This window comes from Chamaea fasciata, unplaced genomic scaffold (genome assembly GCF_029207755.1).
Source record: "Chamaea fasciata isolate MVZ Bird 193981 ecotype frontalis unplaced genomic scaffold, bChaFas1.0.hap1 SCAF_1, whole genome shotgun sequence".
NCBI classification, from domain to species: Eukaryota; Metazoa; Chordata; class Aves; order Passeriformes; family Sylviidae; genus Chamaea; species Chamaea fasciata.
The window spans coordinates 99,934,791-99,961,268 of record NW_027094086.1 but is presented as its reverse complement, the minus strand read 5'-3'; the positions used below and the strand labels follow the sequence as shown (position 1 = coordinate 99,961,268).

Below are 26,478 nucleotides of genomic sequence, written 5' to 3'. Positions count from 1 at the left end.
AGATTTTAAGTGCAAGAATTTAAGTAGACAATACAGGCTGCTAAACTGCAGGGATATAAACATGCCACAATAGCATCTTCTTTCTTAACAGAGAGTGTTCCCTGCTGCTCCAGCAGAACTCTTGCTATGGGGATACACAGACTTGATTTACTTTTCAGGCTTTTTATAAAGTTCTTGCAAAAGAATGGGAAAATTGACAAACTGACAGACAAAACAGAGAAAGACAGACGGAAGTCTCTTGACTTAACATCTCACTCTAAGGTTCTATCAGTGTGATCACAAATCAGTGGGGCATGCAGTATCATTTTGCTTACAAGAACAGTTTCATGTAAGTATTTGACTTTTACGGTTTCTGATGTGGTTTAGTTTTTTGGTTTTGGTTTTTTTTTCAGCCACTCTGATCTTTGTGTACATTTTACTGAAAAATGTTGTCAAGAATTTCTGAAATGGCAGGGACGACTCTCACTTTAAACATCAATGAATGAAGACACAGATTCATGGCACTGCTGTTGTTTCATACGCCCCTAAGGAGTCCATTTGAGATTCAATAACTATTTTATTATTTCTAACTTGAATGATGATACTTAGAATTTATGAGGCCACACTGAGCAAGTTCATTTCCAAATCCTGGCCATAGCAGATTTGGTGACAAGAATAGAAAAAACAGTTATTATACAGAAGAAAGTTTGTGCTTCTGGACAATTAGTTCCGTGCCTACCGAAGAAAAGTAATAATGATCAGAAGCCTGTTCTTGTAGCATATGTCAAGATCACAGTAAGGTAGGGTACAGAAATAAGAACTGAATTATGCAGGACATATATTTCTAGATGTGCAGTACAGAAAAAAAAAATGGATGTCTCATTTAGAAGGGAAAGTACAAAGACATTTCTGAAGATGTTTCACCAATATAAGCCAGATTTTTCACATGTCAAGTGTTGCAAAATGCTCACAACACATTACAACTGGGAATGTGCTTGATGGATTGCACATTACTAAATAAAAGAGTTATTGAACAACAGGCAGAAGACTAAAATAAAAACATAAATAATGTTGCAATAAGAAAAACAGCAGAAAAGTTAAAATGCCCTCACCTTATTACCCACTGTCCTTAGGAAGTTAGAATAAGACATTTAAGAGCATTAGACAGAAAAGACATTGGATTAGTTGAAAACCAGAAAATACACCTCAATTCATACAAGCAATGAAAAGCAAGAAACACAGAATTATTTTTAAAATATAATTTTCAGTGAGAAATATTAACACTCTGTAAGCTACAGGCATTATTGCCCCTCTTCCACAAATTTTCATGTTAAAACTGTGTTCAACATGCCTCAATTATGCTACATGTTTACCTAGCAAAGCAAAAGAGATTTTGTTCATTTGCAAACTAAGGTAGTTTTCACCAAAGATGGCAGAGGACCTCCTTTAGACTTCAGCCGCAGTTAACTTTCAGCCCTTTGAAGTTTTTGAATTCAGTATTAATACTGAACAGTTTGAGCATAAGCCTTAGGCACAACATAGCAGTAACTCCTATTTCAATGAGTAATCACTTTGAATTGCAGCATGATTAATAATATGAGCAGTATTTGGAGGGCTCATATTTGTAGTCCCCAAGGGCTGGATACAGATGAATCATAGACCCAGATGGGGAAGAGGATGGAGTGGCTGCCTTTGAATTAACCCTTGTGAAGAGGGCAGATAGCACATTAAATTCAGGCAAATAAAAGAACTTGTGTATCCAAGATAGCATCTCAAAAAATGGAATACAGTCCTTTCAACAGTTTAATGCAATATGTTAAGGTAAACCAGAGAAAAGACCTGCAGACTGTCAATTCAACTTGATTTAGTTAAACTTGGACTAGGTTAACTTGAGTAAGTATCAGATAAACGTAAGAGGTCACATCACAACAGCGATGTTATTACAAGATGCCCATCTGCTGTTTAAGAAAGTCAATTCGTTCTGCTTCAGTTTGATCTATGACCCAAAAGCCTCAAGCCCCTAAAATCTGATTGCTTCCCCAGGTTCTCCAAAAATGATCATCATCAATATCATCATTTTAGTCATTTGGACTTGTGGTTTGATTTGGTTTTTTTCTTATTCTGGCTTTCAGCCTGCAAGATTCAGATTCACCATCTTTCTTCTGGAAACAGAAGAGTGGATAAAATGTTTTTCTTTTTTTAAATGGAAACTCTGATTTTCTCATACTATGCTTATTCCAGAAGATGGAGCTTTTTAAGAGAAACAATTACTGTGGCCACTGCCAGCACTGCACTTATCCCATATTGCACAGATTATTTTCATTTTCTATTTCCTAGGCATATTTTACAATGTAAACACAGAAGAAGACCTCATAAAACGAAATCTTGTGAGCTACAGTTTACAGACTTGAGCATTTCATAAAGGGATTATTAATTGGTTGCAGGAAGAAAAGGACAAAGTGAGTGGCATGGTGTATTGCATACCATTGGTTTTTCTGACTTGACTGCTTTCACTTGGAGGCATTCTTCACGCTTTGAGGTAGTGTTGCTGAGGTCCTTCTGCTCACCAACTGCACCCTGAGTCTGATGGCCTGGTGACCGGGTCTGAGAGTGGCTGCCTGGGTCTCTTGGTGGTGGAGGCCTTGGGTGGATATCTCCCCGCTGCTTCTTGGTGACGTGTGCCTCCGGGCCATGCACTGTCTTCACGTGCTTCCGGAGAGAGCTGGGGTCTGTGTAGCGCTTTGTGCAGCCCGGTATCTTGCAAACATATGGTTTCTGACAAGACACAAGAAACACCTATATTATATTTAGTTCCATTTGGGATACCTGAAAAACTCCTTGGAGCACAGCTGGTGTCACAGTTATAAGCTTTCACAGTGAATTTATTACCTAATTAATGGTCTCTAAAATATCTGAATCATAGAATGGTTTGGGTTGGAAGGGACCTTAAAGATTATCTAATTATCCACTCCCTTCCCAACACAGGCAGGGACCCCTTGGTCAAACACACATTCAGTCCTGGCCTTAAACACTTCCGGGGGTGGGGCAGCCACAGCTTCTCTGGGAGACCTCTACCAGTGCCTCACTACCCTCACACTGATCAATTTCTTCCTTAAAACTACAGTGCCTCACTACCCTCACACTGATCAATTTCTTCCTTAAAACTAATCTAAATCTACCCTCTTCCAGTTTAAAGGCATCACCCCTTGTCCTATTGAATTGTGACTGCACCTAATCAAAACCATTAGTTCCCCTTGGTTCAGGAGGCAGCAATTAGTGCTGCATGGTTGACTGAGGGCAGAGTCTCTCATGGGTATCAATCAGCATAGCTTTCACTTATCTTAGCAGAAGCGTCCACTCAGCTATGGCAATTTATGAAGACTGGTCTAATTTTCAACCCTGTCCCTTGCCCTCAGCAGTTTGATAGTGTTCCCAGTATGCCTAGTACCCCCCTCGAAAGATGCTGGGCCATTTGTTCAGGAAGAATTAACTGAGGAAGCATTTTTTTCTGGCTCCTTCAGACCACCAGTACGATGTCAAAGCATAAGACACAGTGCCATGAACATTTTCACGTTGCAGCAATATATGCACTAGTACTATTATTACTGCTACTAGCATAACTCATATTTTTAGAAACCACTTTCTTTGTATATGAATTTCTATAGTTCACTAAGCAATGCAGAATAAAGAAAATTTACTGTCTTATAAATTAACAAAGCCTTTGTTCTGGTATTATGAGGGGATTAGAAAGAAGAGCTGAGCACTTCCTAAATCCTTTAATTGCCTTGGGAAGCAAACTCACTTTTATCACTGAATTGTTTCCAAGAAACTACTATTTTAAATGTTTTTTTTATACCAGCCTTCAAGAAATAGAAAGAGACTCTCATGCAGAGTTTCTCAGAGGGCTTCTCTGTCTGCTTACACATGGCATTGTGGAGCCTTTGACAAATACAGCTTCATCACAGCTGTCTAAGGCCTGAGACTGTTTACACTGACATCAGTGGAAAAACCCCTCCCATTTACTTGAATAGGAGCAAAAATGAGCAATTTAGAGATGATGTTGAGCTACTGAGGCAGGTTTTCTCAAGCTGCCAGGGAAGTACAAGTCACTTAGCTCTCCTCTGCATGAGTAAGGCATATCATCATCAAGATATGTCAGCTGCTTTTAAAGCTCTCTGTAGGCTACCTACTTAAAACCAAAATGGCACTGCAAGAAAGTGCTGAATTTGGTCTGTGCTTTTCATGGTATTCACATCACTTCACCAGTATATGTTGCCCTAGAAGATGAGCCTGTGTGGTGTGAAGTAATAGTGAAGGAAATGTTTCATTTGCCCCTGTGGCTGCACCTGTCAGAAATCTTATGCAGAATAAAATTTCTCTGGTTGACTTACTGTTAGACACAAAATTCTGATTTTAACACAGGGACAGGTCACATCGCTAAGTACAAGAAGGTCTAACTCATCATCTAGGCAGCACACAGATTGGTTCAGACAGTGAATGAAAAAAGAAAGCTCAGATGGCTATTGGAAAGACTTAGTGAACTTCCTTCTACCTTGGTGACCATTCACAAAATCACCGCAGGGCTTCAGCGCCATTATGAGTTGGGCTGCTGGAAACATACACGGCAAGGATGAGGAAACCCAGAGATCTGCAATGCCCTCTCCTTCCCTTGTGACTGAAAACATGCTGCATGGTGGGGACTGGAAGAAGATGAATGCTCCCTGGAGATCTGCTGGCCCAAGTGTGTGCCTGCAACAGACCCGACAGCCAGCCAGAGAAAGATACAAGCTGTGTGGAAATGGATATAGCTGCTATGGTATGTCCTGTACTTCCAGGTCTAGGCTAGAGGTGAAGGAGTCTAGGGACATGTCAAGGAGGAGAAAGTGGACTCTGAGAGGTGAGATTGAGATGATGTGACTCTCTGGGCAACTCAAAACAGGGCAATAAAACATGGACAATGCAAGAAGATAGTGTGAGTCCTGAAAAAGGAAGCAGCAGTAACAGGAAACACAGTAATGAGATGTTACACTGAGAGTCTGGGAAACAGTTGTCACTGCCACAGCTGGTTCCCTTGAGAAAGGTCATATTTCCTCTGCTGCATCCCTAGTCCATAAGGTATGTTCAGGATGGAAAGAAAGAGTGAAACAGGCCAGAGAAGAAGGAAAAGGCGTAACTCAGAACTTAAAAGGCAACCCATGATTTCAACTGTGGAGACTGTGGCTGTCTGCAGCATCCTAAAGTATGCCAGGAAAGTTGCGTCCCAGCAGATGCCTGGTGCCAATACAGGCATGGGGATGGATCAGGCACTCAACAAGCCCTTCCAGCTCCAGAGGGAAAAACAATCCCAGCTTTACAAGGAAAACAGGATCTGTCCCTGGTTAATGCATGTGCTTCCATTAGAACCCCTCGTTCAAAACTCTCCTACATGTAATAAAATGCCAGGTCTGTATGACACTGCGCTGGTACGAGCCATCCAGAACTTACATTCCATTTGGGTTGCTGAGGGTTGTTGTGCCTGTCCTCTGTAATACGTTGCTATGACCGTACTGTAAGTCTGTTAAACAATGAATTATATTAATCTTTTGAAGCTGTACTTGCTTACCTCATTGGAATGAGTCCTGTTTTGGTGCTTGGCCCTGTCAGATGCATTGGAGAAAGCTTTGTTGCAGCCTTCATGTTCGCACACATATGGTTTCTCTCCAGTGTGAGATCGCAAGTGCGTTTTCAAGTTTTCCAGTCTGGAGTAGGCCTTTGTACAACCTTCAAACTGCAGATGAGAAGTAAGACTGGTTTAGTTTTAACCTTTGGACTTGCAGGAAACAGTGAAAGTAGACTTTTTTTAAAAGTATTTAAATTTTCCAAGCCTCCATAACCTTGTCCAACGTAGTTTTGATTTGGAGGCCTTTAATTTTACCCAACCAAACTTCACCACAGCTGAAGTTAAAATGCTTTCAGCATTATGTAAATCTTCTCTTACAGGAGAGCTAGTATTCATGTACTTCGACTAAGACTGAAATCCATTGCAAAGCCATTAAGAGGCTGGTGGCCAGCAGTAATATCAAGATCTCTAAGAGAAAGTGCCTTTAAATAATTAACCTAACTGTGCCCTGTTTAATAATGCCATTTGGGGCTTCTTTGTACTTTAAACTTGAAAAAGTGGGTCAAATCATGCCCTCCCCTAAAGCTTTTATCATCTGGTTGTGCTGGATAACAAAGCAGACATAGCAGTCTCTTCTCCACAAGAGTCTGACAGTCAAGAGCTCAGGGAATACAGCACTCATCCTGCTCTGTTTATTCTCTGCACAGCCCCGGCTTCCCTGTACAAGCCTGGAGCTCAGGCCCCTTTACTTACAGTGCATTTGTGTGGCTTTTCCCCTGTATGTCTCCTCATGTGGACCACAAGCATATACTGGGCTTTGAAAGGTTTCTGCTCCCGGGAACAATCCAGCCATCGGCACACAAACTCTTTCTTCTCACCGTGTATGTGGTCATTGTTGATATGCTGTTCAGGTAGAACAGAGGTTACAGCTTAACAGAAATACAACATCAGCTGCAGCCTCACTGTAATTTCGTATTGGAAGAGCACCAGAGATTTAGGTGTGAACCAGGTCCTTGTGATACTGAATGAGTAAGACCATCTGTACTTCCAAGTGACCACAAGGTTCAAATTATAGATCCTACTGGAAGTCCACTAAGGCCCATGAATCTTTTCTACTAAGATCAACAGGCTTCGGACCAAGCTTCTGGAATACAAGCCGATAAATGGATCTTGGACAATCTCACGCATGGCTCCACTTCTGTGATTCACACTGAGTATTACTTTTGCAGAGCAGGGAAGCGTTACTTAAGTGCTGCTCAACACAAACAAGGTCTACAAAATCAGGCCTTTAGAAACATATCCTCCAACCTGAAAAATCAACAGAATTGCTAAACCAAGTTTCCACTCTGAATTTTAACTCACTCTCTGTTACCCATATTTTCTTTCAGCAAATGTATTTGGTTCAGTAAATGTATACATCATGGTGGCAGAAATAAACCCCTACACACTGTGAATATAAACTCTGAGTACTGAAGCATACATCAAGCCAGTTTTTGCCATTGCCAAGTCTGGCTCTGTCTGAATGTGTGTGGGAGTGACAGCTGCCCCAGCCCTGCAGACTTGCAGGCATGTCTCTCTGTGGTCAGTGTCATCCACGTGAGTGTATCCAGAAGCAGGACAGGGCTGCTTTTACTTTTACTTTTTACTCTTCCACAAAATCAGCTTGCTCTGTTTCTTTCATTAAGATCTAGCTCAGAAAAAGCATTTAAAAATTGATTTATTTCTCTCTGTGTTTGAGTGAAAACAGGCAGGTGAACCAGGGCCAGCCTCAAAATTGGTTTGTTTCTTTTAAAAGTTTTAGCTGTTTGAATTTTTTTGCACAGCTTTAGAAAACAAAAGAAAACTACACCTGGAGTTTCAGAGTCTTTTTTCCAGCAGGAGCTACCTGACTCATCCTCCCAGGCTCTCTTGGGAGAAATCATTCCACACTGCTGTACTTCTGTCATTGTGCCACTAGATGGCTGCATTACTCAGCGAATGACATTATTCCCACTGAGGTACCAAAAAAACCTTTCCAGTTTTTATGGGATCACAGCACAGGGATGAAATCTGCATCTGTTCCATAATGGGCCCACAGAAAATGCAGGCCATACAGAAACTCAGTATTCATACTGGAATGCAAAGAAGATAATCCCAACCTTTTCTGAAGTCTTGAAATCAGTCAGAAAGCCACATAAAATCACATACGTTCAAAACTATGCACCATCGCCATGGAAAACAGACATTTATTGCCTTTAAAAGATGCCTTTAAATTGCCTATAAAAGGTGACAGCTCTTTTTCTGAAACTTTATTGCCATTTCTTAGAAGTTGTTATGAGGCACAGGATGCATGAACAGAGCAGAGGTGCTGGGCAACGTGAGACTTGAAATCTGCAAGAGTTAATGTTCCTAGTGCAGATCTGTAGCCATTCATAATACACACACCCATGCCAGAAGCAAACACATGCCCTGCACTGTGAAATGGCATCAAAAGAGTTCAGTGAGGATAATGTGTGCTCTTTCTTGAAAGAGAAAGAACTAACAGGACAAAACTAAATGCATTCAAGTAGTTCATGGACAAGTCTCCCTAAACATTACAGACTGTGCATTATGTGGTTAAACCTACACCGCCACGAGGGGGATGAAACTTGTGTGTGACACAGGCTTTCCATTTGATACAAAAACCTCAAGGCTGGATCAATCACTTCACCACAGCACCTCCTTTTACTTCCAGCTGTGTGGATGCTCAGGCACCATGGAGGCTCTTTCAGAGAAAATCTCCATAGGACAGTTTTTTCTCTTTGTCCCTGCAAATCAGCACGCTCCCTGCGCTCCACACCTCTAGCCTTTAACAGCATGAGAATCCTCTAAAACTGACCTTTCTCATGAGCCTAAAAGTCCTTTCCTCACTCCCTCCCCAGCCCAGGCTCACTGCAGCAGCTGACAAAGCTTGTTCAGAGTGGTGATCATCATTTGCCTCTCTCCATCACCACCTTATCTGTCAAATACCTTGTGATCATCCTCTGGTCTCTCACAACTGTGGCCCTCCATAGACATTTGCCCTGCTCTCTTATTTTATCAATCCTTTCCTAGACTCTCTGATCTTCCTACAATCAAACCCCCCTTTGTGCTGTTTTCCCTCATTGCTCTGATGCTCCAAGTGGCCCTTGAGAGCTCACCTGCAAATCCATCTCATTCTCATTCAATCCCTCTGAGAATCCTCACTTTTAGGGAAAGCCTGCAAAAATGGGCCTGTGATCTCCTAATCTGGGTCATTTATTTGGTTCACAGGTGAGCTGTTTAATTGCTTTTTGCAGAGGAGTGGTATTTTAGCAGACCTACAAACATGTCCAAATACTGAACGGCTGGTCTGGAGGAAGACACTTGCTAGACAAAGAATCAGCATCAGCAGTGGTCTCAGGTAAGGAGATTCAAACACTTTCACTTGCTGAAGTTATGATGAGGAAACTCATCAGTTGTCTGACTCCGGACATATGGGCAGAACTACAAAAATGCAAACCATGAACTAAATCTATACTGGGAATTTTTACCATTATCATTTGGCAGAAAGAACGTGCAATTTTTGCAACATATTTAAAGAGGAGGGATCTCTCACTGTGCACACAACACCATTTTAAAAAGTTCAGAAGTTTGTGAACTCTGGCATTCAGGTTCTTTGACTCAGATAATTACCTTTGGATTTTACACGGTGTTTTTTGCTCCCTGGTCTCTATTATGAGAGGAAATGAACAGTTTTGAGCTTGTAAAACAAAGAACAGTCAGGAATAAGAGTATTATGCAAAGCAGAAGCTTTGGTACAGTACAATAAGGATTTATAGGGTTTCAATTTATAATCTGTTTGTAACCTTATTACACCCATGAAATGTCACATTCCAGGGACTAGATCAGAAGGATTTTTTTTCCTGGTGAAATTGAATTTTGATGCAGTTTCAGGGTATGAAAAGCTTTTCTTTTAATTTTGTGGGCCCAAACCTGCAAGTTTTACTTATGTCTGTAATCCTTATTACAGTAAATAGGCGCATGAAAGCCAATGATATTACTCCCTAGTGTCAGGTTTGCTAGCATAAGGCTCTGAAGCACCAGCTCTGTATTATTAAGAATTTCTGACCTGAAAAAAAAAAGCCCCCATTAAAAGCTGGAATTCTACAAGCTATCTCCCGCTGCACACAGCTCCAAAAAGCTGCTAAACAGGGGTCATTTGCTGCAGAATATCAGTCACTTTCATGCTACTTCAATGCTCATTACCAAACCTCTGTTTGTCCTGGCTCATTTTCTTTTCTTTAAAAAATGTTGTTATTATCATCTAGTTCCAAAATACCTTAAAACAAACAGAGGGAGCTGACCTAAATACAAATTTTGGTCTCAGAATGACCCACCTTTGAAGAAGGAAGCTCTGAGATGAATTTCAATTCCAGAGCATAAAATCCCACCAGATTAATTGAAATTAAGGCTAAAGTTTGCCTGTCATCTCTGCTGTGCAATCTCAAAAACTAGAGATAACGGGAAATTCAATCCACAGTATCCTGGAAGCATAAATGCTTAAATGGTAAGAAATACTATTGAAAAGGGAATGCCCTAAATCATGCATGTTCTCATATAATCCATACCAACCATACCTGTTACTTGATATTGTAGCAGATGAGATGAGGTGACACTGGACGTAGGATCTGCAATAATCTTAAGAGTTCCATTTACCTCCTCCAAGAGGGTTTTTAGAAGAAAGTAGAATCTGCACACATCCTAGCTGACTGCATGGTACCTGTTAGCTATTCAATACATAAACAAAGGCCAAATGCGCTCTCACAGTAGTCAAACAGCAGGAGGAAAAGCTTCTCCATACCAGTGGAAGAACTTAGGAACCTCAGAAAAGGAATGTCACTGCAACTGAGATGGCATCTCAAAGCAAAGTGCTATTTGGCGGCAAGAGCAGAATACTGTGGGAGAATCTCACATTTCTGTTTTCTAACCTAGACATGCTACCTTGAAGTGTAGGAGAAAACTGGGAAGAGACCATGCTGTATTGATATAATGTGGTAAGTTAGCGGCAGAGTGAGAAGGCATATTGCCATTGCCAAAATTAGGTTTAATTCCAGTTACACAATGGCAATTTCAGACTTCTATCTTCTCACAGTAATTTCCCTGTATTTTAAAAAATTAAAAAGGAGGTGCTAAATAACTTCTCACTAGATCTCACCACTGACATTAAGCAGAGGAAGCATTTAAACCATCTTCTAGCACAGATCTCTCCCTGTACGATACTGCCACAGAAAGTCTCTCAAACCAGCAGAGCTACTGCATTTGATGCATAGGGGATCAAGTGCTAAAGGTGACGAGGCATCGCAGTGGAATGGCTGCTGAACACAGCTTGTCCCACAGCTGCACAAGAGAGCTATGCAGCCCACAGAGAGGACATATGCAGAGGTTGGATCTGGCAGTACCAGACTAGCTCTGAAGCTGGTTTGGAAGAGATTAGCTGTCCCTGACCTGCAAGTCCTGCAGGGAACACTTTTATTTCTGTGTTTTGCATAGGGAATGTAGATTTGTCCTTAAGCCCACATACAGTTAGAAACAGGTTCCTGGTCATCAGGCCCATCCCCTCGCTATGGCAAGTCCCACTGCACATTTTCCTGGTCATGAACAGAGCTTCAGCTTCTAAGTACCTTGGTGATCAGCTCCCTCTGCTCCCAGTGGAAGGCGCTTCTAGGAACTCACTCTTCTGCTGGTTAGCAACTAATTTCTAGCTTTGATTTATTCACAGCCAATTTAAATTCATTTGTTCTCATGCCAACACTATCCTTTAGTTTAAACAGCTCTGCTTCCCTGCAGAGTGTTTAGTTCTCTCCCTTCCCCACCCTAACTGACTGGCAGACAGCACTCTCCTCTTTGTCTTCATTTGCTGGATTAAATCAACTAGTTCCTTCTGTTCTCTCTTCAAGGACCAAATCCTCATTGTGCTCTTAACCTGCTTTGGCTTGAGGTGGGGAAGTCTGAGTCCCATTTGTCATTTTGTTCCCAGATTCCCCATTGCCATTCTGAGGACTGTAATAGTCCATCAGTGGCTCTCTCAGCCTCTTCCCCTGCTCTAGTACAACTTCAACCTTCTTGACCAGAACAGTGGGAAGTACACCAGGACTCACCAGACTTGGTGTAACAGAATTCAAACTTCCCTGTCACCACTTAGGTGTAAGTACAGATTTCACATTCACTTTACACTTGAGACTATTACCAAAGCCTCTGAGTACCTTGTAGCTTGTGAATGTACCTCTCCTAACAACAAACCTCAGAAAATAATATCTTCTACTATGGCCACTTCCACTTGAGGCAGAGACATAAGGGCCAGGAAATCTAAAGGCCACATTCACAGAAGTATTTAGATCTCTGATTCCCACTGAAAGTAGTCACTTGTTCATGAGTACCGTGCATACTTCTGACGTTCTTGACCTACACAGCTTCCTGAGATAGCCAACGGACTGCAAAAAGAACATCAGTGTTCAGAACAGTGACAAAGCAGCACTTAAGCAAGTCCCCAAACTTGCCTGCTCCCCAGGGATGCAATATGCGATTCATCACTGCTCCTTGTTACCATTTTAGGTAGTCAGGCAACTAAGAGATAACATCAGACAGGCCTCCCTACCATCTCATTAACATCTTGATAAAGGTTGGCTCCATGATCCACCACAAGATGAACAGACAAAGGCATCATTAAAAAAGTCAGGATATAAAGGAGGACCCGGTGAGCCAGGAAATCTCCTGTGACAATAGAAATCTCATTTTGAGGAGGAAAAAAATGTATCTCCATGGAGTGAAATCCCCATCAGACTTCCTGGACACATTCCAATCACTGCAATCGAGTCTCTTCCTAACCTCTGTGACTCTGTTAGAACAATGCATGCATTTTAATTTCCTCTTATCTGATGGAAAAAAGATACAGATCCTGTCTGTCCTTTCCTTACTAAAGATTTTGCAGGTACAACCAGGCTAAACAGCCCCAAGAGACCAGTATCTCCTCCCTGCTGCCAAAGTTGAGAGCACACTCCTGACCCCATGTCCTTAGGGTGGCATAAGTACTTAAGCCATTTTTAGTTCCTGAGACGGAAGAAGCACCTAAGCTGCTTTAAGCTCTTATGGTGGCATAAATGCCTAAGCTGGTTGCAGTTCCTAAAGCCAAGTGGAAATTGTAGCAATACATGAAGGACTCTGCACTTCCACATAGGCACATGCCTGTGAAGAAGCTCAGATAACTATCTCCAGTCCTGCTTCCTTTCCTTTGGATGCACTTATTGTTATTCTATTCGAGTTCTTGATGCTTTCATACTTTATGGAAGATTTAAGAAATGCTGTTGTGACAGATCTCTGCTAACGCTGATTAGTAACATGACAATTTATACAATTCGCTGATCTGGCCCAAAGCAGGTCAGTGCCTCCACAGTCTTGACACCTTTATTAAAATGGAATACATACAGTTAAAATCATCTGGATCTTAAAAGCACTGCACAGCAAATTCCTCGGTGGATAACAAATACACTAAACAGTCTGTGCACTGCACTCCTCACCTCACAGTGTTTGATCTAGTCACTCTATCTCTATATCTGATTTTCAACATTTTCCACTATTAACAAATGAAGCCCCTTGCTCCCCCTAGATATGGCCATGATTGTAAACCTAAATGAAGACTAGTGGCATGCCACATTTCATAATCAGATATTTTTGGGTCACATGTGAGAGGAGTGTGGCTTTTTTAACAGTTGTAGTGGGTTAACACCAGCCAACACCTACCTACCAGGTTCATTCCCACCAGCTCCCGCCAGCAGGATGGGGTGAATTGGAAAAAGGAGAAATCCATGGGTTGAGATAAGACTAGTTTAAAATCCAAAATAAAAACTGTAATAGCACTAATAATGATAATGATGAAAAAGGAGATAAGAACAGAGACATTAATAACAGCCAGTACAAACAAGTGATGCACTATTAGTACCTTTGCTCACCACCTGCTCACTGATGCCCAGCACGCCCGTGAGCAGCAACTGGTCATCCCAGACAACTTCCCCTGGTTTATACCCTAAGCATAATGTTCTGTGGTATGGAATATCCCTTTGGTAAGTTGGGGTCAGCTGTTCCTGGCTGTGTACCCTCTCAGCTTCCTGTGCACCTGCTCCCTGGTAGAGCACAGGAAACTGAAAAGCCCTTGACTTACAGTAGGCACTTTAGTTGTAGCTCAGCAACAACTAAAACATCTGTATATTATCAACCTTATTCTCATACTAAATCCAAAATATAGAATGTACCAGCTACTAGCAAGTAAAATAACTCTATTCTAGCCAAAAGCAGGATAAAAGCATGCAAAATTATATATATACACTGCAAATATTTGTAACTCCAGTGTGACTAAAGATGTTTTACTCATTAAGAAAAAAAATTACACAAAGTTTCAGTTAAAAAAATGTTTATTTCAAAAAAGAGTAAAGTATGCAAAAAATGTGAAATGTAACTTACCTATTTTACAAACTTAACATTTGAACTCTGTGTCCATGACTGTTAATATTTAATTATAAGAATAAAAAGAGACTCCAGTCAGCACTCCAGCTGAAGTCATGCTTGAAGCCCATTTATTACTGTGCTGTTCTGAACACCCGTTTCTGTCCCATAAGAACTGGCAACAGCAGTCATTGAAGAAAGGAAGGAATCAAAATTAGAAGCCCAAAGTCAACTGAAAAATCATTACGATTTATAACTTGAGTTAACTTGCGTACATAGAAGGATGGGGACGACAGGCACAGGAGAAGGGCAGCACGGAAACCAATGGCTGGAAGAGAGGATGAAAACAGTAAAAAAGGAGGACTCCAGTGTCTGAGGGAGCATTCCCAAGTACATGGTAGACTGAAGGGAACCTCAGAGATGTTGCAACAAACAATTAGGGTCAACAGCTTTCTTGGACCAGCACAGCTGCCACTGGGAGAAGACTGGGTTTACAATCACATGTAAAGATTTAGTTAAGATCTGAGGCTGAGTGCAACACATGGACAGAGAATGTCCCTGTTTCATGGGGCATACAAGTTCAGAAGGAAGGAATGCACAAAGGCCAAAAGCAATCGAACTAATAGTAACTCAGGAACTTTTGCATTTTGTGGAGTTTACTGTATGCCTGAGCAGGAATCATCTTTTTGCCTCAAATTCTGTTTAAGCAAGCCATGGTGAACCAAAGGACTTTTTATGTATTGGATTGGATAAGTCTTGTTCTCTAAATGTGAAACTGTATTACTGATAAACAGGAATATGCTAATTCAAAGGACACAGCTCACCAGGACTGTTTGCTTTTCACCTCCCTCTTTCAGCAGAAAATATACGTCTGATTTTTTTTTAACTCTCTGCCCTAACAATAGCACTAAAATTTCTAAATCCCCCAGAAGAAAAAAGATAATTTTCTTTCTACTTCTCCTTTTGTTATCTTGCAGTAAATCCTGTAGTTGTCTTCGTTGCCTATCAATAGGTTAAACATATCCAACTTGTATGTTTAAATGCTAAAGACAGACAAGTCCCCATGGATACGTCAATCATTGGCTCTTGTACAAAGAAAATACTGTATTTTGCTCAGAAGAGCTTTCTGTGGCAATTTAAACACAGTGAGACAGACACAATATCCTGGAGAGGGGAAAACCTGCCTTATTACATTCCTGACCCAAGAGAAAGGATCTGCCCTTAGGATATAAAGAGAATCAGTGGGAGGAAAAAAAGAGAAAAGTTTTCTAATCCTAAAAATAAAGAGAGTGGTTCATAATACAGCATGACCTTCTTTTAATCTCTGATATAGCAGTTATCCAGTATGGATGTGATAGAACACCAACAGGGCAAACACAGCGTTCTCATCAGGCTGGGAACCAACACCCTCAGCCTGTATCTGTTTCCAGGTTTTGGACAGCTTTTTGGTAGGCTCTTGTATATTCTGTGGAGTGAATGGAACTTATGGGATATTGCAAGGATTCTTTCCCAATAAGATCAGATCTTGTTCTTGTTTCATTTAATATCCGTATATTCACGTATGTAGTACAGTTAAGTCTGTTAGCAGCAAAACACACTCCATCAAGGGTAATGTTTCACAGCTCTCCCTTGATTTCCTGTGTCAGAGCATGCAGCTACAAAGCAATGGGCAGAAATTGCATCTTTATTTGGAAATTGCATCATTATTTGATAAACCTGAAAATATAATAAATGAGATTCTGCCAGGACATCAACATAAATGTTGTGGACATTAATCATTCCAGTTTTACAGGTTGGAAAGGTGTTTTGATGATGGTCAGGTTTGTTTCTTCTCTGATGTTCTCTTCCGTAACTGTCAAAAATCAAGTGCCTTGTTTATCTTGGAACTTGAGTTCTTGTATTACTATCTGGGACACTAACAGGGGAAGCTGGTATGGTTCAGGAATTCCATCTTTTGTTACTCCTTTTTTTCCCCCCAGCTGTAGAAAAGCAATTTTTCAATGCCTGCTGTCATGATAACTGGGTTCTACCATCTCCTCCAGCACTGATGCTTTTGCTTTGTATCACATTTGCCTTAGTTCAAGCAAGGTATCACAGCTTCCCTGTTTTAGCAATGTTATTAAAAAACCAAAAAAGCACCACTTCTCTCTTCAACCACCTGCCCAATACGTGACCTGACCTGCCCAAGGACAGGCAAACTGCATTTTCATGAGGAGGCTGCAGAAGGAACTGATAGTGGAAACCACAAGCCAAATGCTCAAGTCAATTGTTCTCAGATGGGGAGTTTTGGTTAAACCTCTTCTGACCAAGGAGGAGCCCTGCTCTCCTGATAACTGCTGAAGCAGGGGAAGATGCAAAAGGGTTACATGAGGATGACAAGTTCTTGGGGCACTGGGATGAAGGAGCCTGTAGGGCAGAAGTACCCCTGCAGTGCTTCTGGAAGAACACAAGGGGCCAACCACAAGCTGAGCACTCCAGGTGTTTCTCCCAACACCTCCTCCTACCTGCCTGCTGTCTGCAGTGCTTCCCAGCTCTCTTGGCTGCCCTCCTGTCTGCCTCTGCCGCAGCACTCCCTGCACAGCCTCTGAAGGTTGTGTTACATGCTCTGCACCACTGCATGGGTGCTGGCAAACTCTCCTCCAACTTCCACTTGCTTCAGGGATCTTTTTTGGTGCAGACTGTGTGTTTTTTAACACACAGGCTGAGAGCTGCTCTGAGCATCTGAACTGTTGTGCTAACTGCACAAAAGCCTTTTGCTCTAGGGCTTTTCCTTTTTAGAAGGCAACATCACAGGTAGAGCTCCATTTTAACTCTCAACTTAGCCAAGACTTCAGCAACGCACAGAATTCACTTTTACAAAAATCAGCTTATATATGTGTGTTTGCCTCATTTCCACTTTGTTTTTTTTAATGCTCTTGACATTTAGGACCCCAAATTACACCTACATTTCACCCGTCTTCTATGTAAAGGTCATATAAGAAAAATATAGGATAATTTGGTACCTGCAGCATAACAAGAGCCCCAAAACAGACTACCAAGGAGAAAAGCAAAGGGAGAAAAAAAGAAAGGTGTACCTGTGACAAAGGAAAGCAGAGGGAGAAAAAAGAAGTGTTTACCTGTGACAGAGAATTCAAACTTTGCTTGAAAGACCAGGGCTGGAAGAAGAAAGTTGTCAAAGGCCATTTGCTGAAGGGTTTAAGATCCACTGCTGAGTACATGATCAAACTGTGATATTGATCTTTACAGTGCAATAGCAAATGAAAGTGGTCTTCTCCCAAATCCTATACCTTAGCCCTGCATTTATGATCTTCAGCCTTTTCTGCCTGCTTTCCTCTCCATTCTTCTCCATCACACATGCATCCAAGCTCTCCCCACAGACTTTCTGAGAGGTGGCTACAGGCAGGAATTCTACAGCTTCAGTTGCAGGAAGAACTCCTGCCTTCAGGAAATAGCTCTACAGCATGATTGCAAGGAGGTGCAATGCCTGTTCAAGTCATAAGCTCACAAGAGAGGAAATTCACATTGCAAAGAGCTCCACATTCCCCTCAAATCCAATAGACATTCCTATCTCAAATAAGCCAAAGCAGGGAGAGGTTTTCCTACAGCTGGATGGGGAAGAGGGTAAAGACTGGACAAACATCTGCCCTTCACTGGTTCTAAGACTGCCAGTGCATGTTGCCTAGAAAATGTCAGATACCTGTCTGATACCTTCTAGGAGTGGCTGAATATGGAAGGAGAGAAAACCACCTGAGGCTCAACTTCAAAATTTTTTGCTTCATGATCTTTGCATTTAAGGATAAAAACTGATTTTAACTGCTGGAGAATTTCCAGGAAAACCATATTAAAAATCCCCCTCACAGACAGGACCCAAGGCGAGCAATGGCTTACTCTTCTTTACAAATCTGAACTCCCTTACATCTGTGTACAATCTTTAACAAAAACATACAAGACTTATCTTAGAAAAAACAAACAAAAAACAATGAAAAACTTGAACAGCTCAACATTTAGCACTGCTACAGATGTTAGTATAACACACTTAAAAGCATATACTCTATTTCTGGATTTTTCTCTCTGGCAAAGACAGACCACAGAGGACTCCTGCCAGCACACAAGAAGGAAGTAATCATAAAGAGGCATTACAATAAGGTATTTCATCTTATTTGCAAATAGTATGAAGAATGAAAATACCATTCCTGCTTTTGACAGAAGCACACCAGCACACACGAGGCAGAACTAAATACTTTGGATATTTTCCCACATTTCTGCAGAAGACAAAAAACTATAGGCCTCCTTCCTGCCACCACAACTCATTTGACTTCAATGGAAATCAGATCTGCTGTATATATTAAACCTGAAATTAACTATTCTCCCCCCATATTGTTTGGCTTTGATAAATTCCAGCCATCGCACCTGGCCGAGATGCATGGATCCTGGTTCAGTGAGCTGCTCTGCTGACATGAGCTCTTATGGCAGCCTGGAGCCCATTAAATTCGATTGGGTCCAAACACACTGAGCTCTCTGCAGGAGTTGGGCTTTAGCAACTCTTCTAGTTAGTTATTGAGCTGTGGGTACAAACCACGCTAAAAGTAGTAATAATCTCCTTTAACATAGGGCATGTTCACAAGAAAGTAAAATTGGAAGAGATTCCTAATCTTTACATTCCACAGCACAGACCAGAGTAGTGGAGCCAAGAAATAAAAGCTTAAGAGTAAAGATGCCTAGAGAAGAAAAAAAGAAATGGAAGAAAGTACCCCGCAAAATATCCCAACAACTGGTGCACCAAATGAATGTATAAAGAGAACTGTTTTATTAAAATTATAAGGCTGTAATGAAAAAACCTGTTTAAATTTACACTGTCTTTCAGTACATGTGTTTGGAAATACACTGGAACCAGTTCAGAATCAACAGACTCTTTGAGTTAAAATGTAACTGTATATTACAGCAGCTTTATACAATTTTATATTAGCAGAGACAAACTGCTTAATCCCATGAACCAATTTAGAAATCTATGAAAAGCTATAGCAAGAGAAAATAAGGAAAAGCTAAAAAGTACAATTCTAACAAGATTTTGAATTCTTCCACATTCCAGGAGTGGTACAATGGGTCATCTACCTACGAAGAAAGATTACCAAAATATTTGATCCTTTATGAAAAAGTTAAACGACTGCCTCTTCTACTGAAAATCCTTTGTTCCTAAAGGGGATAAATAGCAAGGTAGATGTCGGATATTTAAATGGGATCTGCTTTTCAAGGTGCATTAGGCATATGGGCACTAGCACTAAGCATGTATATAGCACTTGCTGAAAAACATGCACCTCCTTTGGTTTAACCTTGGACCAGATTTTGTGAAATCATGCATTTTCTTCTACTTTTAGTACTTTATTAGTAACTACAGCACAGCTAATACTGATCCACTTAAAATGAAAGAAAATATATTCCTCAGCAGGATCTTCCTGTGTAAATCAATCAGGAAATCTTTTATTTTTTGTAAAGAGAGCCCTTGTGCTTACCACATGGACACACACAAATTGTTCATATGATTAAAATACCAATGCTTTGTTTGCAGAAAGAGACTATTGAATAACAGCTTTTTATTTTCAATAAATGCACTTAGTGTCTCTTTATATATGAACTATGAAAGCTGCAGTTCAGATTAGAGATAATGCCTGATCCATGTTTAGCAATGAAAGGCACTAAAAACCTCTACAAAACCTGGAACATGGTGACTTAAAAACACAGAACACTTTTCACAGAAACTACAAAGAAAAATGCTGAGAGTGATAAGCAATGCCAAAATCTTTACTAGGCAATATATGATTTAACATAGATTTAATCAGAGGAGATCCTGGTAGAATTAATCCAGCCTCAGTAGCTGACAGCAGCAGCAGTGTGTTACAGCCATGACATCACAACTGGACTGGAGGAAGTAACTGGGGCTCTTCCTCCTAACACCTCCAAGAAACCTGTTTAACAAGTTTCAGCACATGCAGCAGTATATTGCTGCTCTAAGACCTCCCTTGGGTTTTTTCTACCAGACATGCACTTAGAATTTCCCTTTTGCATCCATGCTAGGCTTAATCAACCCTGTCACGTTCAAATTCAGGGCTAGCAAAGGTCTCTGTCCCATTTTGGAATTTAGTCACACTTGATGTTTCAGGCAGCACAGGAGCAGTTACACTCTTTCATTTTTTTTTGCCACGGGGTAACATTTTTCTATCCTCTCATATGTGCCACAAACAGTCCTGTGCTGTATCTAAAGATGTATGTCTGAGCTGTTGCAAGGAAAACTGTGTAGGATTTCTTAGGAGTACATGAGACTATCACCTAAAACACTTAGAAAACAGCCAAGGCCAATTTTTTTCAGCCCCTGCATTTCACACACTAACTTTAGTTGACTGCCAGTGAACTTACAAGGGCATTTGTTAACTAAAAATCAATCCTAAGTAGTCTGGTTTATCTCAGTGATTCCTGTCTTCTATGTACCACTCTGGCAACATCTGAATGGGAAAGACTTGTGCTGGCAGTCAACCACAGAAATCTGCAGCAGCAAAACAGAGGGCAGTCCTGTATCTGTTAACTCTTTCTCAACCAAAAACATTTCAGAACTGGAGCCTGGCGCCTTCAGAATGTCATATAAAATACACTTCTTTGTTCAGGCTTTTTTACTAACCGTAAGTGTCGGAATCCCCTTGGCAATTAATTTCCTGGCTGCTAATCCCTTGGCTCTGATCCATGCAGAGAGAGTGGCTGCACTGGAGGGAGGCACGCAAGGCACATGCTCTGACTTTGCAAAATGAAGTGGTCTCTTGATTTAAATGACAGTGGCCATTTAAAACTTTATACTTGCCTGGCATAATGGAGTAAGCCTAGCTCACTGTTATACACTCTTTAACGCTGAGTATAATGTGGGAAAATGGTCAAACACTGCAGGCAGGGATTTCTTGGTAATCTAAGGCAATATTACACATAATATAGACACAATAAAGAAATGTAAACACCCCAATGGTAGTGAGATAGAGGAATTGTACAATACATTGTTTAATAATCAGCACTGATAACAGTTTGAAGGATACAGCCTTCATTTCACTTTAAGAAAACTTACACTAACAACAACAACAAAATCACTGCATATCCACTGTGTATTGAGGTTCTCTACTCTCAGCTCCTGTACAGAGGGGTACAGAACCCTTGTGCAATCCTGTCTGATGCTGGTAACTGGCAAAACACTCTACTACAATAAACAGACCAGAGCTACAGGAATGCTTCTCCCTAGCAGCCAGGCCAGGTGGGCTCAATCAGTTCTGACATACATATGTAGTTTAAGGTATTCAGAAACAAAGGGCCAGAGAAGGTCCTGTAAGTAGCCAAACTCTCAAAAATTTTTTCACCAAGTTTCCTTTAGTTTTAGACAAAGGATTTCACAGGAGAAAGTTGGTACCATGCTCACATGTGCTGAGGAGAGTGAGGTATTATCTTTTTAATTAATACAGCCTAAAGTAATGAAGTTTTAAGTAATGTGCTCCAATCCTGAATTCCTCAAATTAGGAAGCATCAGAGCTAAATAAGTATGAGAAAGACACTTGTCCTTCATGCTGGAGAATCCTAAAATAATACTCCACAAGCCTCCCCTCCTGCAAACTGGACCTCCCTGGATGCATTCAAGGCATGGTTGCCCTTATTGGGCAGGAATCACTTCAAAGGTAAGGTGCCTACCAGAAGCAAAGGACGGTCTTATATGTACCGTGCTTCTCTCTGAAAATTTAGTGACTGCCTACCCGCTGCTGTGCTGCTGCTGTTCTTTCTTTTTGTGCTTTCTTGGCACATGTAGGAGAGGATAAAAGCCTAATGGGTGTGAGTGTCAGCACAATATAAATTGCTGCAAGAAAAAACTTGATGCATGGCTTGGGATCTGAAAGAAAAATGTCCACCATTGTTTGTGATTATGGATCACATCACAATCTAATAGCAATTTTTATTTAATCAATAATTTCCATGCTGAACAGACAGCCCTGTTACAGAGAATCGACAAGCAAGTACTGATAGCAACAACGCTTGTTATTAATCTTTACCCTGCCAACATTTCAACCAAACTACTGTAAAAAAGCACCACCAAGATGGATTTAGAAGTAGGCATTTTTTTTTCTGTCTCTTTTCTTTCTCTTTTTCTTTCTCTCCCTCTCTTTCTTTATCCCTTTCTTCCTTTGGCTTTTCTTTTATTTTCAGCTACACAGCTCCGTTATCTTTCTCCCTTTTCAGGTACGTAATGTTTCATACACTTTATATTCCAAGTTTATTTGAAAAACCTGGGGCATGAATTGCACAAAAAGGCAATTCATATTAAGCAATTTCACAAATCAGTGGGACCCAGCCCAGTGCTGAGTGTTAGCCATTATAGGCTAATAAATCATACTTTCTCTTTGAGATGTCAATCGCCAAAGCGCTTTGTAAAAATGTTGGCATCTGTAATTCAGCGAAGCCTTTTCATCTTGAAATAAGATGCTCCAGACTGATAACAAGAATAATCCTCTCTTGATCAAAAAAAAAAATCTGCATTTTACCAATTAAAGCTGCTGCCAGAAGCCAAACGGAGCAGCACTGAGACTCCACTGTAGTTTATCTCTGCTAAACACAAGGAGGGATACAGTTGAAGCTTTGTTTCATTTTCAGCTTGACTACTTTATCTCACGGAGAACTGCAGCCATCTCAGCCCTGCGATACACATAAGAATGGTATATGCAGACCTCATACCTACAGTGCAAGCCACCAGAGAACCCACTCCTGACAAAACCACCACCCATTCATTTTATAGATTAGGTACTCAACATCTTGAAGAAAAGTCATGCTCACAATAAAGTTTAAGAACGGGAAAACACTAGATTTGTTTGCGCATGATAAAAAGGCTCATCTGCTTTTCCTTTTTCTTTCTATTAAGAGGTTACACAAACAACAGAGACTGCAAAAATGAATCCATTCAGCCCAGCCCTTTCAAACCCAAATGCAGAAGCTTCACTCATGCCTATATTTAAGCTGACTGTCTCTGCCTACATTTGTACATGCTGATCTGCCACTTCTGTTTCAGAAAAAGCCCTTCCACATGCAGCTGAGCCAGCACTCACAGATTTCTATTCTTCCAAGGATTGGTTTACTGTGGGCAGATTTTTGGTAGAATATGGGTGACAAAAGCAGTGCAGAGATATACCACACCAAATACATCAAGGTAGATCTCCCACTGGTTCACCCTAATAACACAGGCTATGTAACATCAAATCACTTAACAGAAGCAAGTGATGAAAAAGCTGAACAGAAAGAACAGCTCTGTCCAGGTGAATCTGCTTTGTCTCGGCCCTTTGGTCAGGATTGAAAGGTACCTGAAGTCCATGCACAAGACCAGCCCTCCCTGCAGCTCTTGGGCAGCAAATTTAAGGCAGGGAAGGACTTCCCTTTTCTCTCTTCTCCATGATATGCCAACAAGAGTCAAGACATGAAGAGTCAACTCTGTTTGCCTTACTCTTGCCTATGTGTTTGTCACCCAGTCAGCATGGGCTCCCCTGGGACTTGGCTAGCAGCTTCTTATCCTACATTTCTCCAGAAACTGGAAGTCACCTTAAAAATATCAGTAACTTGGAAGAGTTCAGGCAACTCTCAGGCAAACACTTCAACTAAGTATGTGCGGATACAAACCACACATACTGTGTGTGGTTTGTGATTAAAAGTGCTGTGTGATTAAAAGCACAGACCAAAGTCAAGCCCTGCACAGCCCTTTCCACCCAAGTGCCCCCTCACTACGGGTGGAGTGGGCAGAGTAACTTCCCAGGGCACAGAAGGAGCACTGTTCATCCCTAGCTACAACTGTGTAAAAGAAGTGTTATTTAAAGGACATGTCATAGTTCAGCAACCTCTTTCAGGGATACCAATTCAAAGACAATGACTTTGGCAACTCATATGAACAGAAGCCATAGCAGCAGCAAGCTAACAACAAGTTTTCTTAAGGCTGTGAAAGAAATGCTAATTACAAAGGAATTAAAATTTAAAAAATGATTACATTTCTCTCTCTAAATCCCCTCTTAATACTTCACAGATTAGAGTGGATTTATTTTGTTGTAAACCTTTCTCTATCAAAAAAGAAATCCCCATGTTATTTTTTCCCCCTCTTCTTCCCTGTGATTCATCAAAAGCCAGACTCTAGGCAGGAAGACTGCTTATGCACTTGTGTAGTGGAGCGCTTAAGAGGACCTAAGTCAAAGAACAGTGGGCCTTTGGGTCAAGCCCACAGTGAATAAGATCTCTTCACAAGGCAGCACCAATGACTTTTAACACTGCAGGGAGGCAAAGGGCATCACAGTGACTGCCGCAGAACAAGGATGTGCTGAGAAGAACAAGCAGGGGCCATGCCAGAGCCTGGGGGCTACTGAGGCTCCAGAACAGAAGTGAGGTCCATCTGTGGTTACCTAACCTTAAAACCCAACAGCACTTACATGGACACCTCTGATGGGGGGTTAAAGACTTGCTTAATTTAAACAAGTCTGTGTTAGGTACCCAAACAGAAACCAAGAGTGAACGAACATGCTCTCAAGGGCACAGATCTGCTTACCAGCTTTGCTATGCCATCTAATAAATTGCTGGCCTATAAACGATACAACAATTCTGACACAGTTCAAAAGGATGGGCTCAGCAGCCTATAATCCAGCACCGTAAAGTGGTGTCTTAATTTGAAATCAGCCTTTAAACAGATAATGAGGAAGAGATTTCAAAATCTAAAAACTTCTGTAGAGATGTCTCTTATGATTATTTGCTGTAATCTCTTCTTCCTTTCCTTTGTATCCTCACAGGTACAAAGATCAAGTATATTGAGGGGATGGACAAACTGAAAAAAAGCCTTCCCATGGCACTTGATTGCCACTGAAACAACTCCCTGCCCTCTCCGAGTTGTCCCAATTTTCAGCTCAAGCCTTGGGCTTGTCTCACTTGAAGAACTGATTTGTCCACAACATTCCTTCTCCAAGTAGGAATTAGGGTCCAGACCCCAGTGAGTAAAAAATAAAACAAAGTGAAACATTATAAAACCACCAACAAACCCCACTTTGCTGTTGTACTAAAACATTCTCCTTTTGTCAGGAAAAAAATATTACTATAATGGATTTCGTGTTCTTATCTAGTCCTTACTCTTTTCAATTTAAAGGAAACATTCCTGAACCTTTCAGGGCAGTAGCTGTCACTGCCATGCACAATGAGCCTGTGAATAGGCTGAGGCTTCTCTATGTTACTGTGCTAGAACCAAATAAAACTATAATGAAAATGCACCGAAAACTGCCTATGCAAAGAAGAATTAAATATTAACGAAATCCCTGAATGTATTTTGAGAGGCATGCAAACTGGGATGTGCAATTACACTCCTTTGGGATCATAAGGGACTTGATTCACAAAGCTGGGACTCCACCTGCCCCACGATCCAGCCCCACAACCAGTTTGCAAGCACACCTCCAGAACCCAGTGAAAAGAAACCACTAATGCATGAAGAACAATCTGTTTGTTGGGCCAGATTTGTGCAATTGCCTCCGTTCAGGTGCAGATGCCTATTCACACCGCTGCAGCCTGTACCTGCTTGGCTTTGGCAGCTTTGGGGCCCTTCACTTAGAGGGCAGTTTCTCCTCTTGCAAGTGGCAGCAATGTGCAACTCTCAGGGTCACTTACAGGTCTGCTGCACTGAAGCTGATACTTGGGAACTGCTTTAATCTGCCTTACCCTCCTATTGCAGTTGGGTCGTAAGAGAAGAGCAATGAAGCTCCCTCCAGTCCTTACCTACAGCTCTCCTACAGGAAAGGAGCTGAGGAAGAAGCCACAGGCCACAGCCAGAACAGTAACAGAGAAAGTGACACTTTCAAATCTACTGACTTTGAGTGTCCTTATTTCTGGGCATTCAAAATCACCCACTGTAAAGAGAGCTAATCTTTCACAGTGGTGTGTTCACCACCTCCTGATGTTCTTAAGTGTTTTGAGGTGCACAGGATTGATTATGGCACCTCACAGATGCTGTATGTCTCCATCGATTGCTGGCCAAATTCTATTGGTCAGGGTTGAACCCACTGTTTTCTGCAGGAACAGACAGCAAAATCATTAAGAAACTCCAGTCCCAGAATTGCATGTAATGGTTCTTTTGGGTACCCTCAGTGTACTGTGATGCCTTAGGAACACGTGGGTACCTGGAAAACACAAGAAGCTGCCCTCTGGTGCAAGAAGGGAACCATGTGGAGCAGTACAATCCCCAGGAACTGCCGGGGGAGTGCTCCAGTCACTAGGGCTTTGCAAACAGGCAGGAAGACCTCAGCAAACGGAATCCTGAATGCAAGCCATTTCTGATAGTTAAGGGCTTTTTGATCTCATCTAATCAAATTTAACAACAACAAAAGAATTTTATTGCTGTACAA

The 26,478-nt window shown here is 41.3% G+C and overlaps 1 protein-coding gene across 1 annotated transcript in view; it reads right to left on the bottom strand.

Annotated features, from left to right (window-relative positions):
- Positions 1-26,478, bottom strand: part of GLI3 (GLI family zinc finger 3) — a 207,568-nt gene that overhangs the window by 9,152 nt on the left and 171,938 nt on the right. The window contains exons 11-13 of the mRNA XM_066190814.1: positions 6,332-6,481; positions 5,582-5,746; positions 2,464-2,754 (exon numbers count right to left, since the gene is read on the bottom strand). Of these exons, the coding sequence (XP_066046911.1) occupies positions 2,464-2,754; positions 5,582-5,746; positions 6,332-6,481 (606 nt within the window). The remainder of the gene's footprint in view (positions 1-2,463; positions 2,755-5,581; positions 5,747-6,331; positions 6,482-26,478) is intronic.